General features: G+C 36.5%; 1 protein-coding gene across 1 annotated transcript in view; it reads right to left on the minus strand.

Moving 5' to 3' along the window:
- LOC122792743 (protein prune homolog 2-like) overlaps nucleotides 1-27,122 on the minus strand; it is a 1,725,151-nt gene that overhangs the window by 1,040,969 nt on the left and 657,060 nt on the right. The window contains exon 3 of the mRNA XM_044060323.1: nucleotides 8,856-9,061. Coding sequence (XP_043916258.1) covers nucleotides 8,856-9,061 — 206 coding nt within the window. The remainder of the gene's footprint in view (nucleotides 1-8,855; nucleotides 9,062-27,122) is intronic.

Genomic DNA, 27,122 nt, shown 5'->3' on the forward strand with positions numbered 1-27,122 from the left:
AACTCCTGTGAGTTAAAATTGATTGCAACATGAGATTTGACATCCACATATCCCAAATCATAAAAAAGTACACAAAAACTTGAAACACTATATAAGGTCAAACACTATTTCACAAAAAAATACTAAAGCTACAACTGCCCAATCCCACCTGATCTCATCTCTGTTATATGCATCCCCCATATTCACAAACTAAGAAAATCCAAGTTAACAAAACATAATCCTGTTACAACAAAACTGCCAGGTACGCTGCAAATTCACCCTTTAGATCACACCACAGTACAGCACTCAAACAACTCAACTGGTTGGAATTCCCCCAATGATTACTCTTCAAACAATTAACCATGGCCCACAAAAGCTTCTACCAGGCAGAGAAAACATCTGCCCTGCAAAAAGTATTACTCCGGTGCTAGAGCTCTACGTTACACCAACAAAACCCTCATAAAGGTAAATACAGCCAAAAACCTAGCTGGGGAATCCCTCTTCTCGGATTATGTAGGCAAAATCTGGAATGCACTACCTCCTAACATTACATCTACTGTAGCCTTGTCTCAATTTAAAAAAATGCTAAAATCTCACTTATCCAAAAACTGGCTGTGCCCATACACAGTTCCTGATTAAACTGTCCCTTTCAGAAGATACTAAAACCTCTACCTCCCTGACACTAACACCAGTCATAATATAGATTCATATAGCTCTTACTATAAAGGAGAACAGTTAACCTAAAAACACGTTTGTACTCTACTGAAGTTGTACAGTGTTGTATCTATCTCTCTTTATTTGCCCTATGCACTGTAATGTCTGTCTCACTAGCCTAAAATCATGTACTATAATTTGATTCTTTAGTGAACTGTACAAGTATCTTGCTTGTAGAAACTATGTAGTGTTGTACCTATAATACACTGTATATACAAAGTTAATTAAATGTTGTTAAACTGATGTAATTGATGCACTATGTGGAGCTTTTCTCCCCAGGTCTCCACTGAAAAAAGACTTGTGTCCAACTGGACTTTCCGGGTAATCAAATGTAAAATAAAATAAAATAAATAAATAAGATTGGATTTCATAAACACAAGACTAAAACATCAGAAATGCACAACTATGAATTCTAAGAAAGCCAAAACTTTGAAACAATGAAGCAAGCAATGCGCATGTCCAGAAGGCATCAGAGGATTTCAATAGAAATCACAGTAAAATCAGAAAGTCATCTTCTTCAGTGTAAGTTAATATGTAAGAGAGATATTTTTCATGTTTACTGATTCTGAATACAGATCTCAATACAGTGAGGATCTGGAAGTTAACCCCTTTCCCCAGTATAGTGCGATCTCAGAGTTGGTATATGTGATGAGTGATGGTCCCACCACTGCTAATCAGTATGTGATGTATGATGGTTCCCACCACTGTCAACTAATACATGACGAGTGATGGTCCCACCACTGCCAAACAATCAGTGATGTTCTCATGCTGGGCCAGAAATCAAGGAGCTTGAATCCTCATCAATGAAACTGGAGAGGGACATGCACTTGGATACACTCAGTATATACAGATGCAGACCTCTCTGCATCCAGCACAATTTCCCTTAAGAGTACACAGGAAACACACTCAGTTCAGGGTCCTGATTCCTCTATATCTGTCTCCCTCCAGGTCTCCAATAAGACACCCCACTTGTACAGCTGTAGGATCAGGCCCTTAGCCGAGTGTCTAAGCCAAGACCTCCAGCACCCTCTCTGTAAGCCAAGTGCTTGGTGTCCCTGCTCCATGTAGGTGGCACACACACACACACACACACACACACACACACACACACACACACACACACACACACTGAGAGATTTGATTTCTCACACAGACACACACACACACACACACACACACACACACACACACACACACATACACACACACACCAGGGAAAGGCTGAAACAGATTTACCTGCTGTGCCCCCTTCTGCCCAGAGTATAAAGTAGTTATTACTGCCAAAAGACACTCCACAATCAGCAACTCTAAATCCCTTAACAAAGGGTATCCAATTATACAGTGTAATATTAGTACTAATATAAATGGTAGCAGTTGACCAAGATGGCTAGGCCTTCTGGAGTGGCCCACATAGTGTCACCAAATAAATATAACCCCTCTCAAAGGTTAAATACTTTCTACAAGACCAACTGCAATAAAAGTTTTAAATATATTCAATAATAAATAATATTAGCCCAAGAAAATACTGAACATATATTCACAGTAAAACACAGAGTTCAGATCTTAGGAATTATTGAAAAGAACATTGATGGACAGACTCAGACAAATAAAGGAAAACAATATCTAAACTAAGCTTCACGATATTCCTAGCTGAATCTAGGAAAATTACTATTCCCTAATAACTTACTTGATGGAGCAAGGCACAATGAAATATGTGAGCAGTCTTTCTAGTAAGGTTCCTCAAAACAGAATACTCCCTCCTCAGAGTTTACTACCTGTAAAATATAATATCCAAGATGGCTTGCAGAATGACCTCATCTGGTCACCTGACTCTAGGTTCTCACAGTAACCCCCTTTTAAGCTGAGACAGGAATTTAGCATAGACAGCTACAATACACATCTTAAATGTTTCTGGCAGTGCCTGGGGCTTCCCCTCTTTTTACTGAGCTAATGAAAATAGACTTCTTCCAGACTTAACATCTCCAGTCCTATTCAGCACTATGGGATGCCATTTTAATGGTTTAGCAGCTCATTTACATTTCCCTTATTTTACTTAAAATAAGCCAGCTGATTAACCCTTGTTATCCCAGTATCCTCTATTAAAACATATACATTTAATTCAGTTACAATAATACATGTACATTTTTTTTCATTCCAGCGGGGTTTACTTGATACATTTTAACACAAGCAAACCTCACAAATACAGCACAAGCATATAATTATTTACAAAATTCCAGCTAGCTGTGCTGGCACAAGTCATACATTTACTACCCTGCTTCTCCTGGCACAGCTGGCATTACCTCCTATTGTAACAGTATAAATAATTTTCAGGGGGGGTGGGAATGCAAGGCAGCTTGCCTCCCTCCAAAAACATGAGAAAAGTTTTTTTTTTAGTTATGTTTATTAATGTAGAAATTTGTTTTTCTGTTTGCGCTAAGTCTATTGAAGTCATCCTGTACCTTACAGGCATGCACATTGCTTGCTTCGTTGTTTCAAAGTTTCAGCTTTCTTAGAATTCATAGTTGTTCATTTCTGATATTTTTGTCTCATGTTTAAGAAATTCGATCTTACGTATTTTGAATTATAGAAGCAAATCCATACATATATATATATATATATATATATATATATACATACACACATACACACACGCATATATATATATATATATATATATACATGTATGTATACACATACACCTATATATATATATTACGCCTGTGCCCTGGCCCATCAATCAAGGAGTCTCAGTCCTTACCAATAACACCAGAGAGAGCGTCTCATATATGAGGAAAGGAAAACAAATACACACAGTAAAGTGCAATTTCCCTTAAGAGCACACAGAGATCACAGTCAGTCTGGGGCTGGTCGCTCCCTTGCTCCCCAGGACCCCAATACGACTCCCCACCGGCACAGCTATAGGGTCCAGATCTCAGCCTAGCTGGGCAAGCTAAAATATCCAGCACCCTCTCTGTCCAACCAGTGCTTCATGTCCCTGCCCAAGTAGCTGACACAAACACACCTTGAGGTAAGAGTTTACACAGCCACACAGACACTTCTGAGGAAGGCTGGCACAGGTTCTCCAGCTGTGACCCCTTTTACCCAGACTATATGGTAGTAATTACTGACACCACACAGCTAATATTTATCAATTATTACTGTGCAAAATTATTATCCAAGTGTAGTATAGCCCAGGGCTACAGCTATAGGAGTGGCTTTGTACAATTTTGCCAAAGGCATACAAGTACTCTAAAGAGCTTAAATTATCTCTACACAAACCAGCCACAGTTAAAATGTTTTAAAATCTTTAATAATAAATAATTAAAACCACAAGACAATACTTTCTACTACACTGTCAGTGCTAGTCAAGAGAATTCAGAGATCACACAGAAATACTTAAAATAAATCAGTAGTACAGTTCTGACATCACAGAAAACCATTTAGTCTAAACTTTCTAATTCTTGCTATTCCTACAAGAAAATACACTTCTAAAATAACTTACCTATACAGCAAGGCAGAGTGCTGTGCGTTGGATAGTCAAGGCAAAATGCTTTATAATCTCTGGTTCTCACTGTTTAAATTGAAACTCCAGTTCTTCTAAACATTACATCATCTTTTTACACCTTCCTGGTGCTCCCAGGCTAACAGAAACTGAATTTACATTCTTTTACACTTAGAGCAATAAAAGACAATCCACATGTAAATTCTGGTCATTAACTTTAGCCTTAACACAATAGGCAGGATGCTTACTTCAGACTCATTGACTCCAAATTCTAACTTCAAAGGAACAGACATAAAGTAATTTTAATTTCAAAGGACCAACAAGAAATGCTTGACTTAGCTTTCTTTACAGCAAATGGCAATGTTGCCACATTGTTTTAAGTTCAACATTCATATTTACAAATTATAGAATTATCTGTACAATTCGATCTGGCTATATATATATATATATATATATATATATATATATGTATACACAAACACACACACACACACACACACACACACACACACACACACACACACACACACACACAGGCCACAAATCAATTTAATGAGATACCTTTGTAAGACAGTCATTATTTCCAAACTACTTGCTATACATAGAAGTTGACTGACCAGAGTGGGACGTAGTGGGCAAAATAGAAACTAAACAACCTGTACAGAAGTTGTAATTAAACACGTTCTTCCTTAAAGCCGCTCTTGTTGATATTCAAGGAAGCACAGGCAAATTATGCAAGGCATACTGCAAAGCAGACACTTAACTTAAAACGTACAGCAATGCAAAAATTGTAAATTGTATCCCATCTCTTAACAAGACAAGCTGGAGACAGAACAAATGTAACAAAACTGAGGAAGTCATGTCATCTTTCTTCTTTTACTTGCAGTAAACAAAGCTCATAAAAAGTAGTAATGAAGTAAAAAATGTCACAGAATAAACATAAATCATTTTCCTTTTTAGAAATTTGCATGTAGTATATAAAGGCATATTGTACTGTTTACTAAGTGGAAGTACAGAAGACAGATATACATACACGTATAAAATAGTTGAAGAGCCAGGCTTCTCCTTTGTTCTTTCTATAGCTGAAGAGGAGATAAATTATAAACAAAATCAGGCCCAAAAAAGAATAGAAAGATTAACCAGGAGTGCTCATAAGTACACAAACATTACTCATGCTTCTGAAATCAATATGTATGATTAGGCAGAGTATTCTGTTGAATATGAACTGAAAATAATGTTTTTAAGCAATCATTCAAACATAATAATGAAATATAATTGCAGAAATAATGTGCTACCAGTGGCCATTCTAGGCAACCCATTTAAATACCATATTGCAGAATATTTTTACTATGAAATGTATTATCATTTCATATCTTAAGCTTGTTTATTTGATTCATATCACTACCATATTGCAGAACATATTCTCACTGTAAAATGTATTTCATATTTTACACCTGGTTAAGTGCCTATTTGTAATTTTTTGCATGTAAAAATGTAATTCCATTTAGTATTTTACACCTGCTTATTAATTGCTAAGTAGTCAAAGTCAGTAAAGTATATACTGATGCAACACCAAATTATATATGAATTTATTGTCTGTATTTTGTGGGTCTCTCTACCTTCCCTCTTTCTTTTTCTTACTTTTCATTTCTTTTTCCTTTCTCTCTCATTTATGTTAAATTTTTCAGGGGTTCAAAGAGCCCAGGAGCAGCCCAGTCATGTTCCTCCTAGGTCTCTGCTGCCAAGGGACATCTTGACAGGGTTAAGGTGATAGCTATATTCCTATAGACACAATGATGTGTTGTAGCCTGGTAAGCCCTGAGGCACATCAGATTTAGGACCTGGTAGCAGGTGTGGTGGTATGGGCAGTGAAGAGGCGACTTCAGCCCATGCAGGACCTTTTTCAGTGGGTGCAAGACTTGATGCCCCAGTCAGCTCTGATTATTGAGCCACTGCAGGCTTCTGCACCATCAACATCAGGCTCATACACTGCACAACCATCAGACAGTGAAATCATTTAAGGTCCTGTGAACCGGAGTGGGCTTGTCTTCAACTCATTTCCACGTCCCTCATTCTCTAATCCTCTTTCTCCTACATCATCTACCCAACTACCTTCCCAAACCAACCTACTATATAAATATAAAAATTGAAAAATAAACGTGGTCTATCCCCAATTAAAAACAAAGAAACCTTCCTCTCCCACTTGCTCAAGCATAACTCTTTTGATGTCTTCCTTCTATGTGTTTCTTAATATGTCTCCCTAATTTCCATCTTTCCTATCTACCCCTTTCAGACCTTTCAAAGAAACAGTCATGGTGTCCACATAAGGAGATTCTTATAGGGAATATATAAACCCCTTTATATTTTTTAAAACTTAAAACTCATTCTAAATAGCTGTACTGGGAACTGATTGCCTTAACTGCTTGTCATTAGTTTAGCAGGCTTGATCACAGCCTTGCTCATGTAGAATTTTGGAAGAAGTCTGAAGTCAGTTGAGACATTGCATTTTATGTATTAATTCCCATATAACTAATCCATTATTTCTCCATTTTATGCAGTTTACAAAAGTAGGTGTTTCCTAGCACAAACGTTCACACTGCCAAAATCATCACAAATAACCTGCACTCACTATATTTCCATATAGGTATAGCCACACTATGCTTAGCTAATGGAACTATGAATACCACCATTCTTTTATAAAAATCACTTAACGTGACTAATGCTAGAAATCCCAGTATGGTGAGTTTATAAATGAGCAAAACGGGGAAAGTGAATTGGAAACCTTAAAATGTGTGACTTATTGTGACGCAGACAGCTAAAAAGGATGATAGCTTTAAGAATGAATGGTTACACAAACTTTTTTTCTTGTATCAGCCAGTCTTTTCTCAAAAACATTTGGAAACCAGATTTTTTTTTAAATATTCCTAACAGTCCTGATATTACTAAAACACTGAGGTTTTTGGTTTTCTTTGGTACCTGTCAACAATAATTCACATCCAGAAATATTAAGGTATAACAGTTTGTCATCGAGAGTGTATGTTGTGTCTCAATCTTAAAGATCCTATGCAATTCCTCTCCCTTGCCCCAACTTCCCCTTGCAAGTAAATTTAAATTAGACAAGTAATCTTTTGGAAGAAAATGTATAAAAATAGGAACAGTGTCTTATGTTGATTCTTTCCAATAGCTGTATAAAAGAGAAAAAATATAAAAAGAGCTATCTTGATTCTTGCAGCTTTAAGGAATATGTCTTAGAAGCAGTAAGGAGATCTGTCCCTTTAAGGAATATGTCTCAGAAGCAGTAAGGAGATCTGTCCCTTTAAGGAATATGTCTCAGAAGCAGTAAGGAGATCTGTCCCTTTAAGGAATATGTCTCAGAAGCAGTAAGGAGATCTGTCCCTTTAAGGAATATGTCTCAGAAGCAGTAAGGAGATCTGTCCCTTTAAGGAATATGTCTCAGAAGCAGTAAGGACATCTGTCCCTTTAAGGAATATGTCTCAGTAGTAGTAAGGAGATCTGTCCCTTAATTAGTACAGAAATCTGCCCCTTAATCAGTACAAAGAGTATAGCAATATATCTCCTTAAAGAGTACAGGAGTCTTAAAAAAATTGTACAGATTAAAGAGTAAGGATTTGTCCACCGAGCAATATCAAGTACAAAATGTTTTAAATAATAATTTTCATTTACATTGTTTTGAAAAAGGAGGAAGGGACAAGCAAAGAAGAAGTACTACCAAAAGCAATTTTTTTTAATTTTCTATACTGCTAAAAAAGTTCTGATTTCTCCACAATTAAAAATAAAAATATTTAAGGTCTATTGTTTCAGTAATTACAACATTTGAAAAGTATAAACAGAATTTACCAGTATAAAGAATATTTAAACTCATTCACTCCAATGGAGCTCAGGATGTTTACATTGTAACTTCCAATGGGCTGAGCCTAAGCCTTTTGACAGAATCAAATTACGTCCTCACATTTCAAACAAATGTTCATACCTCTGGAACCATAGGTGTTACACAAGAAGTATAAATGGAAAACTCTTCAGCACAAACTATGTTTTCTTTGGGTTCTAGGTCTTAAACCAAATTTTATAAGTCACAGTAAACACATTAACTATTAAATTTGTAATATTTTATAAACAGCTTACAATATCTCAGCAACCACTCAAGTTACACATACTGTCACCAGCATTTTATTCATCTGGCTGAGAGCTTTCATATAAGGCTAAGGAGTTATGTCTGTGTGACTTGGTTTCCTGAGATATTTAGAAAAATGTGAAAATTATAGCTATATAAATTAATATCCTAAAAACAACAGTTAATATGTATTTACCTGCACTAAACACAGGCCAAATATTAATGCATGTGAGTTTGACATTGTGTGAGCTTTAAGATGAAACCTTTTAAAACCTCGTACATAACATGGTTTTGGAATTATTGATGCAAATGTGAACAAGCAATATCTGATTCTTAGAGACATCAGTAGGAGTCAACTGCAGATGCACCTGGAGGTGTCAGTCAGATGTAATGAGTTAACTGTATACTGGATAATGCACTGCAAGAAGTCACTGAGCAAACTAATTTGTGCCTAAATTTCCCAGAAATAGTGTCTCTTAGTGAAGCAAGAAGTCATAAGCATATAAGCTTTTATGTAAAATATATTACCTTGTTAATACATTACTGCTGAGGAGTGTCAGGATTAGCTTTCCTTCTCTGTTTAACTGCTGCAGATCAATTTCATCTCGGAAAATGAGACACTCTGATGGAATTTTAAGGTGGTCCAGTATCAATCCATTCTCAACGTGGAGAAAAAAGTCACTTCTCTGTATGTTCAGAACTGGCACACAAAGAACATTAAGTGGATTTACCTGCTGATAAGATGCAAAATATTTGTTTAATAGTAATCATATTCAAAAAAAAAAAAGAAGTTGAAAACAGCATATTAGTGGCTTATAGGTCTAACCTAGAAGATCTCAGTATGGAATACCTCCATATTTCACTTTACAAAGCTATACAGTTCAGCAGTTTGAATAAGGACTCGAGAGTTACTTTAATATATAGGCACACAAAATAGATCTGTAGTTTTGCCATCCCTTACAGTATCGCTGACTAGGAAAAAGAGTCAGAAAAATACTTTTAAAAGGAATCATTAAAGCATTACATGTACCAGTTTTCAGTATAAATAAGGCACAGAATTACAATACTAACACAAAGCAATGATTCTCAATTTGTCATGGCTCATAAAAGAAAGAGAAAACTGTACAATATTTGAAAATATTCAAGGCATGCTTTATTTATATGGCCTGTTTCATTTACTAGTCCATTTTAATGATAAATCTTGATTAAATTTGCCATATAACAAATAAATCAATGCAACACACACAAGCAGACAAATCTAACTGGAAATCTTGCACAAGTGAGTAAAGAAATAACTAGTTTTGTTATGGGTGACATTTAATGACATTGTGTAAAAGAAAATAATGTAAATTTCTAAACCCAAGCGGAATATTTTTAATTTAAATGCTAAAATGGAATATGTGGTTATGTGTATGAACTTCAAGAAGTTGAACTTTTTAAACTTTTGATATTAAACCTTTAAACTTTAGTCACTTAGCCCTTCCTGACAAAAAAAAAAAAACGACTGGGGTGGTTGGCCAAAGCTTTATGGGATGCATTAACTAAAGTAAAATTTCAGAGTGGGTGCTGAGTAACTAAGTTTGTAATTGACTCTCTCTCAGTTCATCCTCTAGAAATTAATTTTGGTGGTTATTCTTAAAATGTGGGTATCTATGTTAAAAAGAAGCAGTACCAAGTAAGGAATAGCATGGCTTTTTTATTATATTGTCTCTGTTGTACAGTTGAACAGACAGGATAAATTACTTAGGCCAAATGTGTAACCACATTCGAGTACTGTGACACCAGCATGCTGTTTTAATAGTCCATTGCATTCTGTCACACTGACACATTAATACAGCCTTGTGCTTCTAGAAGGGTTATTTAACTAAATTTAGAACCCTCAGTATCCTCAATTTCTTCCTCTCTTCCAAGTGATAAAGTTATGCATTACAGGCTCCTAAAGTGTATAATGTATTCAAATATGACATCATAAATTGTAATCATCTGGTATTGGCTAAGCTGCTGAAAAACTGTCTTCCATTTTGCAAATTGGGTGAATCATAATATTTTCAAGAATAACTATGGCAGCCAAATAAAGGAAGGGACAGCACTATTCAGAAGAAGGAGAAAAAAGAGAGAGAGTGATCATCTTTTTCTGGATGGATTCTGCTGCCAAAATGCATGAGCACTACTTTATCAGGAAGTCCCTCAAAATCACTATAATGACCAGAGAAAAAGGTCTGTCTTCTTTGGAATACAGAAGGATCAAGGTACACTGAAAGATAACTGGCCATAGAATCTCTGGCCTTCATAGCTGGCAATGATTACTCTTTCAGGAGGTCCATAATATGACTAAGGAGGTAATATCTGCAAGTCACATAAGTACAGAAATTTGAACATGTAACAAATGGGCTAAATGTGGTCTTGGTGTGCTTAGTATTTAAGTATATGTGTTTCTGGTTTTAATTTTTGGAGTTTTTGTTTAATGAGGGATACAGTGCTTTGAGGATATCAGTGTATCTATATTTTGTGTCTGTAGTATATGAACTTATTTCAGTTTTAGCAAATATTGTAAATAACAAGGATTAAGGAGGAATTTTAATGACTGTTGAAGAGCCAAGGATGTAGATGATTGATTAGTATATGTTTAACCTACAGACAAAGTTTTTATGATGTTGTCAACCTAAATATAATTAAATATCAGCACAGTATACAAGATGTGTTTTATCTTAGCCTTACCTGGTGACCAAAGTAAGAATAAATTACATTTATTTGACCATAGTGGCCATGTCATGGGAGAAAAGTGTTAGAGATGTACTTAGTATCTATTTAATAAATGGAAAAAATATTGACTTACTTATTTAATACTGTCTTAATCTGGTTCTTTGTTAAAGTTTGTTTGCTTACTGTTTCTATTTGCCTCTGGGCCCAGCTATAACTTCTCAAACAGATGTGGAACAATTCTTGGAAGATATTCTGCATTTAAGGCTTCAAAGATACCTCATCACTCTTGTTTGGGATTTTTATTTTGTAAATCAACTCTTCCTCCTTTTGAGTACATAAGTTCAGCAAAACAAAAAAAAACATTTATTGCAGTTATCTAGGCCAGAAACATTTCTGAACTGTAGTCTTTGATACGCAAAGAGCCACATACGGGATTCTACTTGGGTAAGGTGTCAGTGAGAACAAATTCCTGTTCTCTGCCTATGGTAGCCAATGGGTTATCACTGAATCAATCCATTCAGCTGTCCATTTTTTCTCAAACCAGACAAAAAGGTGTTCTGGGTAGGTGTAGCTAGACAGTGAATGAAGTTAAAAAAATCTTTTACTAACTAATTTGCAAGTAGTGTTTGAACTAGTCATGATGAGAAGAAGTGCAAACTAGGCACACTTTTGAGGTTTCCCAACACATGATAAAATTAATAATATAGGCATAATCTTAACTATCTTTGGGTAGAAAATAATTACATTTTACCCACGGTAAAAATATTGATATTAAATCTCTCTCTCTATCAGGGAAAATTCATATCTTTCTTGGAAGTAAATAATGTTTTGATTCTCCCTCAATGTTGTCCATTTTGTCTTGATAACATCCACTTTGTGATCTTTTCCTTTGTGACCTTCTCACTGAAGTCTGTTTTTGTTATAGGTATTTCAAATAATCAGGGCATAGAAATATTCATGGTGCCATTCCATTTTACAAGAGAATATTTTGGTTTAAGAAATGCACTGAACTGCACTTCTTATCACAAAAGAGAATAGCTTGCAGTCCATACAGAACAGGCAATAAATACATTTTTTTCCTGTAAATGAAAGAAATAAACTCATGAAAAAGGAATATTTTCTCACTTTTTTAGTTATTTATTTGAAAGTGGATTACCGGGAAAGTCCGATTGGGTATAAATTCCATTTTCAGTGGAGGCCCGGGAAGAAATGTTCCACAGATCAAAACGCAGTTGCACTGCAAATATTACATTGATAACATTTAAGCAGTGGAGGACTTCACAACAAAATTAAGAAGAATTTATACAAATGAGACCAAACAGCATTTTGTCAGCAGAATTAGACTTGCAACTAGATGCATACTTAAGTGCATACATTAGGAATATAAAGCAAATATGTGGAACTAAACAGTAAAAGAAGCGGCAAGGAGATTCAGAAACCATAAAATTAAAAGTAAGAAAGAGTGTTATAGTCTAAAAGTGATCCACATGAAGCAGAAGAAGGTGAGTCAGAGAAGAAGTAAAAGTAGAAGAAATCAGAATAGTAGGAAAAAATTAGATATAAATTAGGGTGAGATGAAGGGAGTGATGGAAGAGAGGGAAAAGTGAAAGAATGGAAGAGAAAGATACAGGAAAGGGAAACGGTGGGTCACACTTACCCTGGAGAAAGGAACGTATAGAACCTGGTATTAAGAATGTAATCTTTTAAGGTATATTTGAATATTAGTATTTATTGCTCTGATGTGGAAAACAATCTTGTTCCAGGCTTTGGATACTGTGTTATAGTTTAAACTTTGTCCTATTTTTTTAGGTCTGTGGATTTCAAGAAGCTATTTTTCAGATGAGCAAAGTAGATGATTTGGAAGATACTTTTTGAGAATGTTACTGATGAAAGGGCAATGCTATGGATTATTTATAATTTTGTGGGCAAAAGAAGGTGGGCATAACTAAGAAAATGGGGCAATTATGATTTGAGGCCAGAGCACTGATGAGTGTTATATGACAGACTGGCTAAAAATCTGGCTACCTTGTTATAGCACAGCTCTAGTTTTGGTCTAAGTGAGATTTGAATATTGGTAAGAATTAATGAGGCAATTAGCAGAAAACAGAGAAGGTATATGTTAGTAAGTGTAACTGAAGGAGTTGGTAAGGCATTTTTTGACCTGTAGAAAATACCAAGTCTGTGATGTATTTTTTTATACATTTTGAATGTGCAAAATATACTAACTTGGTATGTGATACAACCCCAGTTTCTGTGTGATTGAGAGAAGATATTTTGAAGGTATTTTGAGAGATATTAGAAATTTAGGTAGAAAGAGAAGTAGCTTAGTTTTATAAGGGTTTGGTAAAAGCTCATTTTTCACAAGTTTTTGATGGAGCTGAAGGCATTTTGAATAATGGACTGTAAGTGAGGAAGGTTATTTGATGAGCCGATGAGAGTGGAATCATCAGTGTATGATGCGGACATTCTACAGAAGGACCTCGCTGAGACAGATGCCTGGTGTCAGAGCTATGGCCTCAAGCTCAATTACAAAAAGTGCAGTGTCATTCCCTTTGGTAAAAACTCTGAACCCATGAACTACCACATAGGCAGCAATCTACTTAACACCAAATGCGTGATAAGAGACCTTGGGACCCAGGTGGAAAGTAGTCTCTCTTTTGATAGTCACATCGTCACAGTAGTCAGGAAGTCCTTCTACGTGACACACCTCATCATAAAAGGGTTCTTATCCAGAAAAAAAGAGGTCATTGTTCCCCTCTACTCAACACTCATTAGACCCATTATAGAGTACAACGCCCCTTTTGGAATGTACATCACAAGACATCTGCAGCAGCTGGAAAAGCCACAGAAGTACCTCACAAAGAGGATTACTGGCCTCAAACAAATGCCCTACACTGACTGCCTCAAAAAACTCCAGCTTTACTCCGTAGCATATCGCCTACTCCGAGGTGAACTCTGCCTAACATATAAAGCTATGTCAAACCCAGAGCTGTTGGACATGCTACACCTAAATAAATCCCAATCACTCCAAGCTAAACGATCTAGGGACCTAAACCTTGTCACCACAATAAACAGGACATGCTGGAGGGATAGATTCCTGTCCCAGAGACTTCCACATACTCTGGAACAGGCTACCCATCTATGTCAAACAAAGTCCTTCATTAGCACTCTTCAAAAAATCTTAATGAGTGGATGGGAAATAGGAAATACATCCCGGGGATCACTTCTGTGTCTCTGCTCAACAGTGGCACAAGAAAATAACTTTCTTGGATGGCGTAAGCCAGGGAACCTTGTTGGCTAGGTTTACGTAAGCCCTTGGGCTGATAGCCTAGTACCTACCTATGAATCTATGAGGGAAGCCTGTTGGGTGGATGTGTACAATTCATCAATAAATATGTTAAAGAGGAGGTTTCCAAGAATAGAGCCTTGTGGCATACCAGTATTAACTGGAAAGAAAGAGGAGTATGTACTGAGCCATTTGATAGCTTGTTGTCAGTTAGAAAGTTAACTACAGAACCAGTTAAGTGATGCATTAGATAGACCAGGTGCAGACATTTTAGAAAGAAATTTGTAATGAGAGACAGTGTCCGAGGCTTTGTGGAGATCTAGAAACAGGAAAGAGACCTGGTTGTTATTCTGTCTCTAGATTTGATGATGTTGTTTAAAGAGGCAACCACTGCAGGTTTTGTAGTAAGGTAGGGTCAGAACTCATGTTGGGTGACATTTAATAGATTTTCTTGGAGATGATGTTGTAAGATTTGCTGTTGGATGCATTTTTTTAATATATATTAGACAGAAGGGGATAATATAGACCTAAAATTTGATAAATGAGTAGATTTACCACCTTTATAATGGTACAGTGATTCTAAAATGGATCAATTCATTACAATGGAAGCAATGAGCAAATGAAGTAAGCAAATAAATGTAATAAATTCTGACACATCAGTTTGCCATTACACAAATTGTTTTATAGATATACCAACCTAATTACAGACACTGTGATAAACACGGGTCTATATGATATGATCGAAGTTCCAAAACTTCGAATCATTAAAGGACAAACTTTAATGACTGAAGTCTTTAAACTTTGAACACACATAAAAAAAGTAAAAACAAAAACGCTCTTGCAACCCCCCCCCCCCCGCTACTTAAATATACCAACTCCGAGATTGCACTACAGTGCAGTAAAGGGAAATCTTCCCTTTCCGTGCTCTATGGCGATCTCCGTTATATGCTTCAAGGTTTTACAACTTCGATCATTAAAGTTCATTCTTTAATGATTCGAAGGTGTAAGACTTTGATCATATGACAGGAACCCTATAAAGGATAAACACATATATTTACACACTCATACTACAATTAGAAATCACTTTGTTTCAATGTTATTAGTGCATTTTTGTAGTATAGTTACATATTTGTATTGTTACTGTTTTTTTGTTTGTTTTGTTTTTTTTCATGCACATTAACTAAAGGAATGACCATGTTGTAATTTTCCCACAATAGCCACCTCTTTTTATGCATAGAAAGAGTATGTAAGATATCAGAAGTAGTCTGCTTACAAGTTGGAACAGTCTGGCTACTACTTGAGGTGAAAGAACTGGCTTAAACTTTGCCTGTGGAATGTTCCATGATTTATGTGAGCAGGGAGACCGTCTTCTTGCTCAGAAGTTTTAAATCTTTTACTGACCATCTCTTAGAAACAGACTTTGTTAGTTGCCCACATAATGGAACCAAAGGATGGTTTACTGAATTATGCATGCCATCTTTAATGGAATTTTTATAGGAGCACATGCTTCTTGTCAATTAAGCAAATGGCAAACATTTTTTAGACAGTATCTTTCTTATTTTTAAGAACATTTTTATTAATTTAAAATATGTACAATATATAACAGAAACACTCTTGTTATCATCTATGTTTCTGATTTTTGTGTCATGCCATCTCGGCAGCTGGTAGCTCTGATTTTGTTATTAATGCAGCATCACATTACAGTCACAGGTTGCTCTGTGCTATTCCTTTTTCACAGGGTCTTGATGACGACAAATGCAGATTATTAATGTCAACCTTTCTTTGATTATGTGATAAACTAATCAGAATCAGTTCCCAGTGCTGCAAAACTGTATTTGTTTTCCTCCCTTAAAATTATTTTAAGGTCAAATTGCAAACCTGTACACTTACAAATACAGAAAAAGTCCTCTGCTTAGACACTGTTAGAATCATAGAAGTGAAACAATAATAGTAGCTCTCATTTGGGAGTCTACCTCTGAATCTCTTCATGCAAGAAATCTCAACAAGGGCTAAAATAATAATTGGGACACAGGCCCAAAAATGGACAGATTTTAAATATTGCTCTTATAAACATAGAAAGGTGCTTGAATTACAGGATTTGTGTCTGCATGCATTTTCTGGAGGATATGAAGACTGAAGCTGAAATGTATACCATTATTTAATGACTTAAATCTGCAGTGATTTGCCAGAAAAATCACAATTTTTATGAGGAACAGAGCAGAAATATGAGGCAAAAAGCTGAACTTTCTATGTACAGCTAGACAGTTGAGAGATATGTAAACTGGGATTCAAAGCTAAGACGTCCAGCATACTGTGCTGGCATTACTGCTACTGGACCAACAAGCACCTCAGGACTAACAGGTGTTCAGTTTTCTCTTAAACGTTTATCCTTTCAGCTAGGGAACCCTCAGTATGGTGGCAGAGAGATGTGTGTGTGTGTGTGTGTGTGTGTGTGTGTGTGTGTGTGTGTGTGTGTGTGTGTGTGTGTGTGTGTATGTGTGTGAGATTTCATGCATGCGTGTGTCTGCCTGTTTGTCATATATTTGTATATCTGTGCATCTGCGTGTTTGTAATTTGGCATTTCCTACCTGAAAAGATAATGCTTTTAAGGGAACATTCAACACCTCCTTAACCAGAGACTCTTATTGGTCCAGCAGCAGTGATACCAGTACAGTATGATGGTGGCCTTGTTTTCAAGCCCCAAATGAGCATGAATATCCCTTAATGGAACTAAAATTTCTGTTCACACCCAAACAAAACTCATTGGAGTAATAATTGATGATGAACTTAAATTCAACCATCACATTCATAGCTCAATAAAAAAACACCAAAAACTAGGTCTGCTTTACCGTCACAAAAACTTTTTTCCCTGTGCATCCAGGCCATCCCTTGCCCAGTCCCTGCTTCTACCATCCCTACTCTATGCTTCACCTATTCTTACCCATCTACAGAGTAACCTAATATCCAAACTAAAAACCACATATAACAAAATAGCCAGATTTGCTGCAAATCAACCTTACAAATCCCATCAGTGTCTCTCATTAAAGGCTTTACTCTGGCCTGAATTTTCCAACTTACTGCCTCAATCCCAACTCCTTATAGCCCACAATATACTAAACAATCCTAAATTCTGCCCATCCCTTGCAAATTCTCTGACACTTTATACTCCTCAACGCTCACTAAGAAGTAGTAATCAATACTTTCATGAAGTTCATAAGCCAAACAAAACCTTTGGGAAAATACTTTGTTGTCACTCAGTTGCAAAAAATTGGAACACACTCCCTTTAGCCCTTAGACTACTTAAAGACAAAAATGCCTTCAAGAAACAGCTTAAATCTTTTATCCTATCAAATTGGATATGTTCATGCTCTAAACTAATATCCAAGAAACATTCAGGGATAACCTAACTTAGCTGTATCACTTCTAGCTCTCTCTCTTACTACTACCTACACATTTGTTTTTTCATCATATTCCATACTAGTTACCTCATGTTACACTCATTTCCCATAATCCCTTATTACTGTTCTTTAATTTATTTATTAACTTCCAAAGTTCACACAACTTTATATGTATATTTACTTACTTCATGCCTAGTACCTTGGTTCAGCAATGTACTGACCTTAGTCTTACCATATTTCTGCTTAGTTTCTTGCCATACTACGTGAAAATTTCCATATATGTATTGTATTGTATTTCCATCCATTCTGTATATTCCTTTATTGCATGCTATGTAATTACTTCAGAAGTATGTATACTTAAAATGTGATCTGTGTTTATCTTTGTTCTTACTATTTGTTTACTTAAAACTTTTTTTTTTTTTTTTTTTTTTTTTTTTGGGGGAGCTTTTCTCCTCGGGTCTCTGCTGAAAAAGGGCTTCTAAGAACCCAGACAGACTAACCCGGTTAACAAATGTAAAAATAAAAATAAAATAAATAAATAAAAATATTATCCTTTCTCTAGTCCTTATCAGCTCTAGTACAGAAGTCAGTATTGCAGATATGATTTAACTAATTTTGACAAGTCTTTGTTAATAATGTTAGATACCTCCATAGTCAGAAGTTGGTACTAGCCTGCTTGAATCTTTTTGAAGACTTTATTGGTTCCATATATGAATCTTGTGCTTCACTCAGTTTTGCATGGGTTTTACTAATGCCAAATGCATTTGTTGCAGCTGTTACATGTCACATGTTTAATTTTAAGGGCTGTTTTAAAACACTGTAAAATCTGTCACATCAAGACAAAGAGTATCAAGTCCAATATAATATTATGATGTAACAAGATGCGATATGATGATGTAACAAGATGCGATATGATGATGTAACAAGATGTGATATGATGATGTAACAAGATGTGATATGATGATGTAACAAGATGTGATATGATAATGTAACAAGATGCGATATGATGATGTAACAAGATGCGATATGATGATGTAACAAGATGCGATATGATGATGTAACAAGATGTGATATGATGATGTAACAAGATGCGATATGATGATGTAACAAGATGCGATATGATGATGTAACAGGACAAATTCTAATTTCTATATGGCAAGTCAAATTTTAAAGTTCAGTTCTTGTTAACATATTTAGAACAACTGTTGGCAGGATGACCTTCTCCTTGACCATTCTGAGATCTGTGCTCTGCTGAATTATTGGCCTGGGAATGAGGAATGAGGAAACCAAAATTATACTTTTAAAGCTGTTTTTTTTTCTGGGCACTAGAAGCTTTTCATCTCCATGGTAGATGGCTCTTTCAGTCCATTCCACTGGCCAGTTCTTCCATGATTACATCTGGTGAGAACTTGTCAACAATTTCAATGCAATGGGTAGACAGGATCATAATTATGAAATGTACTACTGCAGGCAACTTATATGATCCATGCTGCAACCCATAGTGCAAAGTCACTAACATGGTAATGGAGGACAACAGGTAATGGGCAGTCTACAGAACCATTCCTCACAAAGACAGAGGAGTTCCTGGCCTCACTTAAAATTGATATCACCTCCATAGCGTCTCACAGTGCAGTGCTGAATGTCAAGGCAGAGCTTGATAGGCCCCAGAGACTTTCAACTGAAGTCCTGGTATCAACATGCGTCTCCCACTCTTACCTGTTAGTCACATAGTTTATAGTAGCTGTCTCACTTCTGGCATACATGGACATTTAGCACATAAATTCAGTGTCCATCTTCACAAGATATGGCCAGAGTATTACTTGTCAATACATTTTTATAGCTGTAAAGATATCAGGTGCATGTGTAGTTGTGGTACTGAGTCCTACTTACAATGGATATGTTTTGCTTTGGTATAATTAACAGGTGATTCATTATCTGGCAACAGTACTGTGGAGCTGCTCCTGTCTGATGTTGGAGGGTCTGTTACCTCTGATGATGATGATAAGGATGATCTGGCACAGTCAGGAGGACGCAGAGAGAGTGTGTGTTGGACAGATACATTGTGATTGTGTGAACCCCCCAACCTACTCAAGAGTATGGATACAGTTTGTATTCCTGCACATGCTCAGGATACTACCATCTGAGATTGGACAGGTTGATGTGGACACTATAGATTAGGGAAGTGTGGTGGTCCCTAGTACAGAGATGTCTAACTCTGCCCCTAGCACTCATGGGCTATAGGGGCAAGGGTAGCAGTGCTTGTTGGCTGTATAGTTTCCACCCTTCCCCCTCAAGATGGCGTATCAGTAGCTGGCACCCAACATATGTGCTGGGCCATCATGGAGGCACAGGTTAGTTCCACCAGAACCATGACGTAAGTAGTGAGGGTGATCCAGCCTGTGCATGCTGACCTATGGAAATGCATAACTTGTATGTCGGATTCTTTGGGTAGAATGAATTATACATCATGCCATGCAGTGTCTTCTCTTGGTCATCTATCAGTAGTGAGGGGCCATCATTGTGTCTGGTCATCTTCATGGTTACATATGTTAGCCAACCTGGCCATAGAAGAGCAATGTCCCATTTACACAGTGATAGTACTTCCACAGCAACATCAGTTGTGGATGTGACTGCACCCAGGAAAGGCCAACCTCATGGCCATGCTCATGCTGGCACATAATCAAGTAGATGTCAGTCATGGTCAAGTAGCACAACAGCAGTTAGCCAATGTGATGGTACAGCTATTGCAACTCCTGGCAGAAACAGCTCCTGAGAGTTGGTGAGCACATGGGACAATTAACCCTGAGTCATGTATCCCTTGAACCTGTCCAGTAGGACAAGACACAGATCTGCACCACATGCTGAGTCTTTGTCCTTGCAGATACACAAACATGTACACACACACATACACACACACACACACACACACACACACACACATGCATGCATGCATGCACAGAGCTCCCAGAACATCCAGCACATCCACCATCCCAGGCCCTTCTCATGTTATCCACCACCGAATCCAGTTATCACACTACTCACAGACACACTTTCTGTCACCATATCTCAGCTCTCACATTAAAACACTTTTTTGTGAAAGACATGCACTCCTGTACTCCCTTCCCCACCTGCAGAAATGATAACTGTGCCTATCCTTTGTACATTGTTACTTGGGTTACTTGAGTAATGTCTGATGCACAGCCCAATCAGCCTATAAATGGATAACCACAAACTGGCATTTGTACGTGCATAATTTTAATGCTGTGTAGCTGATTAACTCTTGTATGGTTATGTTGTGAAGCTGTGTGAAATCTGCCCCATCTGGCTTCTCTTCTGACTCTTCATCTGTCTCAGCTGCAACTGCCTGTGGTTCTGAGATCTGTGATCCCTGTAAGAGGCCACCCTGCTGTAACTGCTTCCAACTATAACAATGTGTAGCACATCACATGATCAGTATTTTGCCACAAGTGGTGGAGTTATACTGCAGGGATCCACCAGATATCCAGTTAGAGGAAGCATGGCCTCATCAGCCAATGCACACACTCTGCAATTTTTCGGGTTGGTGACTGGGCATGGTGTACTCATGCTCATTTTGATTATGTGGACTTCTCATGGGTGACATAAGCCAGAGTTCCAGGCATCACCCACAAGATACATTTATTATATACAAAGGATGAAAATTCGTGTAAATATAACTTGTTGTTAAACCTAAATATGAAAAAATGTTTATATTATGAAATGATGATATTATTACATATTATTAAATTACCTATTATAAGAAAGACACTTGAGGACACATTTGATTGAAAGGGCATCATTAATACCTGGCATAAGATGGGCTCTAGTACGAATCTGCCATAAAAGTTCGTCAATTTCTAGATTATTATTTTTATCTATAATAAATGTAATGATAAAATTTAAGCATGAACATTTTATAGTACTTTTGGTATTCATGCTTTTTTATTTTTAAGAAGTGTGGTAACACGTGCACACGAGGTTTAGTTTAATTTTTACTAATTACAGTTAAATTATTTTAACATCAACATCTCGTTGTTATTTACATTTAGATCAACTCTGAATTACATTTATATTCCATGAGGGACTTTCAACTTACGCTGTTCAACATCTAATTACACCAGAATATCTAAAGTAAGTTTTGGGCACTTATGGTGTAGGTGTAATTTTTCACGTAATTTCTAATGGATCAACATGTCGGAATTATGCGCATGTACCCTGGAGGTTCATTTTGGTTCAGGGTGTTTAATATATTCACAACTATGTTCCTATAAAGGAAATGATTTTAGTAACAAATCTTTTACGCTGGTTGTGGGTTCATTGCTCATCAAATTATGTAGTGTCACCTATTAGTTCACAGCACGCATTCCAATATTTCCTGCAAATGCATTTGTCATGATACTTTTTTGCAATATGCTGCTGCACTTTTTTAAAATGTGCTTTGTGGTTATATTTGGCATCCACTATCCCCTTTTAAGGTTACCTTGGATACGAGTAATTAGATAATGCACTTGCTTTTGATTGGACTGTAACAAATGCTTTTATATAAAACTTTGTGTTATTTTCCATTTTGCTGTTTGTCTGAAGAAGGCAGAATATTGATTTTGCCGAAAGCGCTTACTTTTATCTGGATTTATTAAATTATTTCTTATTTCAAAGCCGTCTCTTATTGCGTTTCAGTTCGCTTTTTATCTGTTTACTTGTGTTTGCATTTTTTGTTTTGCTTAAATTCTCATAGCACACATTTTTGTGTCCAGAATGGGTTGTGGTCTCAGCATGGTGGTTTGTTACCAGGAATCACTCTGATAACAAATAAGATATGATTTTTATTAGTTTTTACAGCTGTAGTGAGTGCTGGCTCCAAGGTAACGTATCACAGGTGGAAGATTGGCTCTGAAAACTCAACAACCAAGAAACGTACTAGGGAAGGAGTTAGTGGCAGGGGTATATGACCTAAACCAACTCCTTTCAGGTGCAAAAGGAGAAGGTATGACTTCTATTTCGATCTACATCTTAAGAAAGCTCCTCATCGGACATTCCCAGTCTGCCTCCATTGTACACTTGTATGGCTTGAAGGATCTTAGTGATAATGTAGACAGAGGCTGAAACAAGACCTAATGTATCTCTTTTCAGATGCCCCCTGGATATCTGCTTGCATGGGTACAATAATATCCTCCATAGGCTCTGGATATGGGGGCAGAGCATATGCGGGGATCTAAGTCATGGTTACATCTATCCTTGGAGCTTTCAGGGTCATGGAGGGTCCTGAAGAGTCTGAAGATCTCTTTTTAGGCTTTGTATCCTTCTGCTAGCAGACTTTGTTGATGGCTTTCTTGTTTTTTTGTCATGTCCAGATCCTTTGTCTGCCTAAGATCTGGGGACAAATATTGCACAAATGTCAATATGAACAGACAAATGTGGCACCCCCAAGTATACAACACACACAAGATAAAGTCTAAAGGATGATCAGAGAAAGGACTGCTATAATTACAGCAATATCTAAGGATTACTACTAACTGCTATTGAAAATAGAGGAAAACTAGTTTGCTGAATAAGGGCTGTGCAGCACTTAGCGGCGACTGAAGGAGATCCACGTCCTGACACGATGGCAGCAACCGAGATCTGAGATAACTTGGGAACTAATGCATAATGAGAAGGAAAAGCTTAAAGGCATTTGAAGCTGGAGCAATAATGCTGCTGGGTCAGATCTGATGATTGGCTTGTGGACCCACAGGTCGGATCGGAAGTACTGAATGAATAGGGTCCACTGGGTGCCCTGTCCATACATTGTCTTGAATTAAGATGCCCTTTACGATTAACCAAGGACAACCTTTCAAGGGAACTCTAGAGGCAAAAATGACATTAAAACATAGGGTCTTAGGCTCCAGTAGAACTAGATATATTTAGTGCAAATTATGCCACCCCTTCAGATGTCTTGGAAAAGCCTTCGGTAACCACACAAAACATCAAGATGAAACAGAGATGAGAAGTCTAGTTTCAGTTTTTGCTAAGAAAGACCTATCCTTTTTCTTCACAGGTAAAGAGTTGTTGGAGGTCAAATGTTGCATACATCCCTTAACAGGGGATGCCAAGACATGCTTCAGACAAAGGAAAGGAAACCTATAATGATATGCGGTGCCTCCTGTTTTGTTGCACAAAACTAATAATTAACTTTGAGATTGTGTGTGTCTGTGTGCACATCTGCCTTGATGGTCATAGTAAGGTGATTAGTAGGGAATGGAAACTGTGGAGGTGTGATTGTGGAGTGAAGTGGTAAGTGTATCTGTGATTCTGATTGAGTGTGGGTGGGTTCGATGTCAAGCGGATGCCTGTTAAGTACATGAATGTCTGTAAGCATATGCGTGTGTGTGTGTGTGTGTGTGTGTGTGTGTGTGTGTGTGTGTGTGTGTGTGTGTGCAAGGAGGGGATCTTGAATGTATGTGTGACACTGTATGCATGGATGACTGTGCCAATGTGATGAACAGGCCATGAGATGAATTTTAGCATGAGAAGGAAAAAAGAGTGATTCAGAGACATGGAAATTAGCCAATAAGAAAGACTTCCTTGAAGCTAATGTTACTTCTGAATTATATTTTATATAGTCATGTAATTTAACCTATCTCATGTAGGCATTTTATTTGAGCATTGGGAATTATTTCTGAATCCTAGAGCAAGACATTCCCACGAAATGTTTTTGTTGTAACTGACTATAGCTTGTAGTCTAAGAGTACATAATTCACTTCAGAATGAATGGCATTTTAAGGGAAGAAACTGAAGAAAAATTCATGTATTGCTATGTGTGATATAAAGAAAACTATTGATGAAAGAGATTCATGGACAGCGGGTGGAAGACATGGGTCTCTCTGCATATGGAAAATTAAAAACTATGTTATTTAGCTATTACATTAATATTATAAAGATTATAATTAAGGGGCAGAAAAAATACAACTCATTGAAATTAATCAAAATATTTTGGGGGGCTTTAAACATTTAGTTATTAAATATCTGAAAACATTTAATGATATACATAAAATGAGGGAAAGAGGATATCTAAAAATAGTGAAGATGCTGAAAAAGAAAATGAAAGCGATGTTATAAAAATGAAGTATGCGTAAAGGCGGGGGACGACAGTGCGCTGCAAATATGGAAGATTTGGATGCAGCAATGGTGTGTTAGTCTAAACAAAGTGAACCAATAATATTCAAAAATACATTTCAAGTGTTGGAAACAGGGAAGTAATGGATAAGCATTTACAAAGGGAGAAAGTGAAGAAGAGAATATCATGGTGGAAAAAGTAGAAATAGATTAAAAAATAAAAAGAATGAGAAAGCAAGGCACACAACAGTGTATAGGACAACAGCTAATTATATATTGTACATTTCAGTATTAGCAATTTAATGATTTAAGAAACTGGTAATATTAAAATGGAGTAGCAGATGCATGGTGGTGAAATATGAATCACTGATACAAGATTTGTAAATTTAGAGAAAAAAATAATTTTAAATATTGTGGGGGAAGAAAGAGTCTGAAACTTCCGTCCAGAAGAATGCGGTAGAGCTGGAAAGTTAATAAGGGATAAAGAAATTAAGATATTTGATGGGAAGATGGTGAATTTTAAAATAAGGAGTGAGTCAGTTAAATTCATAGTGTTATGTACATCAGTTTTTAATGTGGAAAGATGAAAAATGCTTGAAAAACCTAAAACGTTTACAAGTGTGCATATGGAAATTAAAGTGGGAGATTTTAATACAATTAAAAAAACAGAAGGGAAAACTAGGGCTGGATATTAAGAAGTGTCAAGAAATGGTAAAACTTGTGGGGATATAAATATATAAGAAGTAGCAATGCATATAGCAGGAAACATTTAACAATAGAAACTGATGTGTGATATATGCAAGTACTTTAATAGAACTGCAAAATGGAACACATTGCTGGATTTTCAAATCATTGAATAAGGTATGGAGTACCTTGGGTGTAGAAAAACATAAAAAATAAATGGGTATTACATGGTTAACAGGAGGAAGCAACACTAGAAAGATGAAGGGCATTTATGATAAGTTATGGGAAGGATATGAAAGTGTGAAATAAAATTAGAGTTATTGGACCTCTTGGTGAATATTGCTAAAAAATAGAAACAGGATTATTTTTTAGAAAGATTGTTAATTCAAATGAAAATAAAACATATCACATCATACTACAACAATGTGAGCAATTGTTTGAAAAACATATTTTATTTTAATTATTAAAAAAGAGACAAATGTTTCTGAAATGAATATTAAAAACTGAAAAAATATACAGAGCAATCAATTTCAGAAGCAAAGGTAAAAAACAGTCTATTTTAAGCTCAGTGTTATAAAGAAGAATATTATAAAAGAATTGATTCTTAAAGATATTAAGAGCATTAAAGATATATAGGGAATCATGAAAGTTGTAGAAGAATATGTTAGAGTCATATAAAGAAATAAATATAGAGATAGAAAAAAAAGATTGGCATGTGAAAATATTACGGAAAGAGCAAGTACTGTAAAAGTTTGAAAAAATTACTGAAATAATGGATGAGTGCAAAACAGAGCATTCCACATATCTAGACGTTGCAAAGTTGTTCAACACCATCCCACTCTCAATTATCACAGATAAACTCTCCCCGCTAAATGACAATCCCCATGTAAGTTGTTGGATAGCAGAATGGCTCAGATATGGAACCCAGGAAGTTAGGGTGGGTGGCTCTACTTCCTCCAAAACAGCTGTCACTAGTGGTGCACCACAGAGTTTTGTTTTTGTGCCACTCATCTTTAGCATTTACTTCACAAAATTTACAGCTACTGTTAAAAGTTTGTGGCTGACAAGACTGAAGATGATGCAAACTTGCTGCCACCATAAATTCCCCAGAGGACACTAATGTCCTCCTCCAAGAGGGATGTCCCTAACAAATGCCTTCTGACAAGGTTCCCTGTTGTAAACAAGTCATTTTTCACTGTACAGTTTATATCTAAAGGTGCTGTTTCTAGATCTAGGGATGTAATTGTTTCAGTGTACACCTCACTCATTAGTCTGATCACTGAGTAAAGTTCTCCTTCTGGGATGTACCTGTCCATACACTAGTCACAGCTGAAATGAGCACAATGCTTTCTCAATAAAAAATCAAGGGTCTAAATTGTAAAAGTCATGGAAATCATCAGAAAGCCTTAGGCCTTTTCTCAGTATTACACAGGCTACTGCGAGGTGATCTCTGCCTTGTGTATTGAGCTTCAACAGACTCTATTGTGTCAGAGAACTGTTACACATTCTGAAATCCAGTCATAACCATACACAACTGCTCAAGAGATCTCAACCTCTTTTGCAAAATGAATAGAACATTTTGGAGGAAAAGGACTGTATCTTAGGGAATACTGT

The sequence above is a fragment of the Protopterus annectens genome, chromosome 2.part0, assembly GCF_019279795.1.
Source record: "Protopterus annectens isolate FY-2018-M chromosome 2.part0, PAN1.0, whole genome shotgun sequence".
NCBI lineage: Eukaryota > Metazoa > Chordata > Ceratodontiformes > Protopteridae > Protopterus > Protopterus annectens.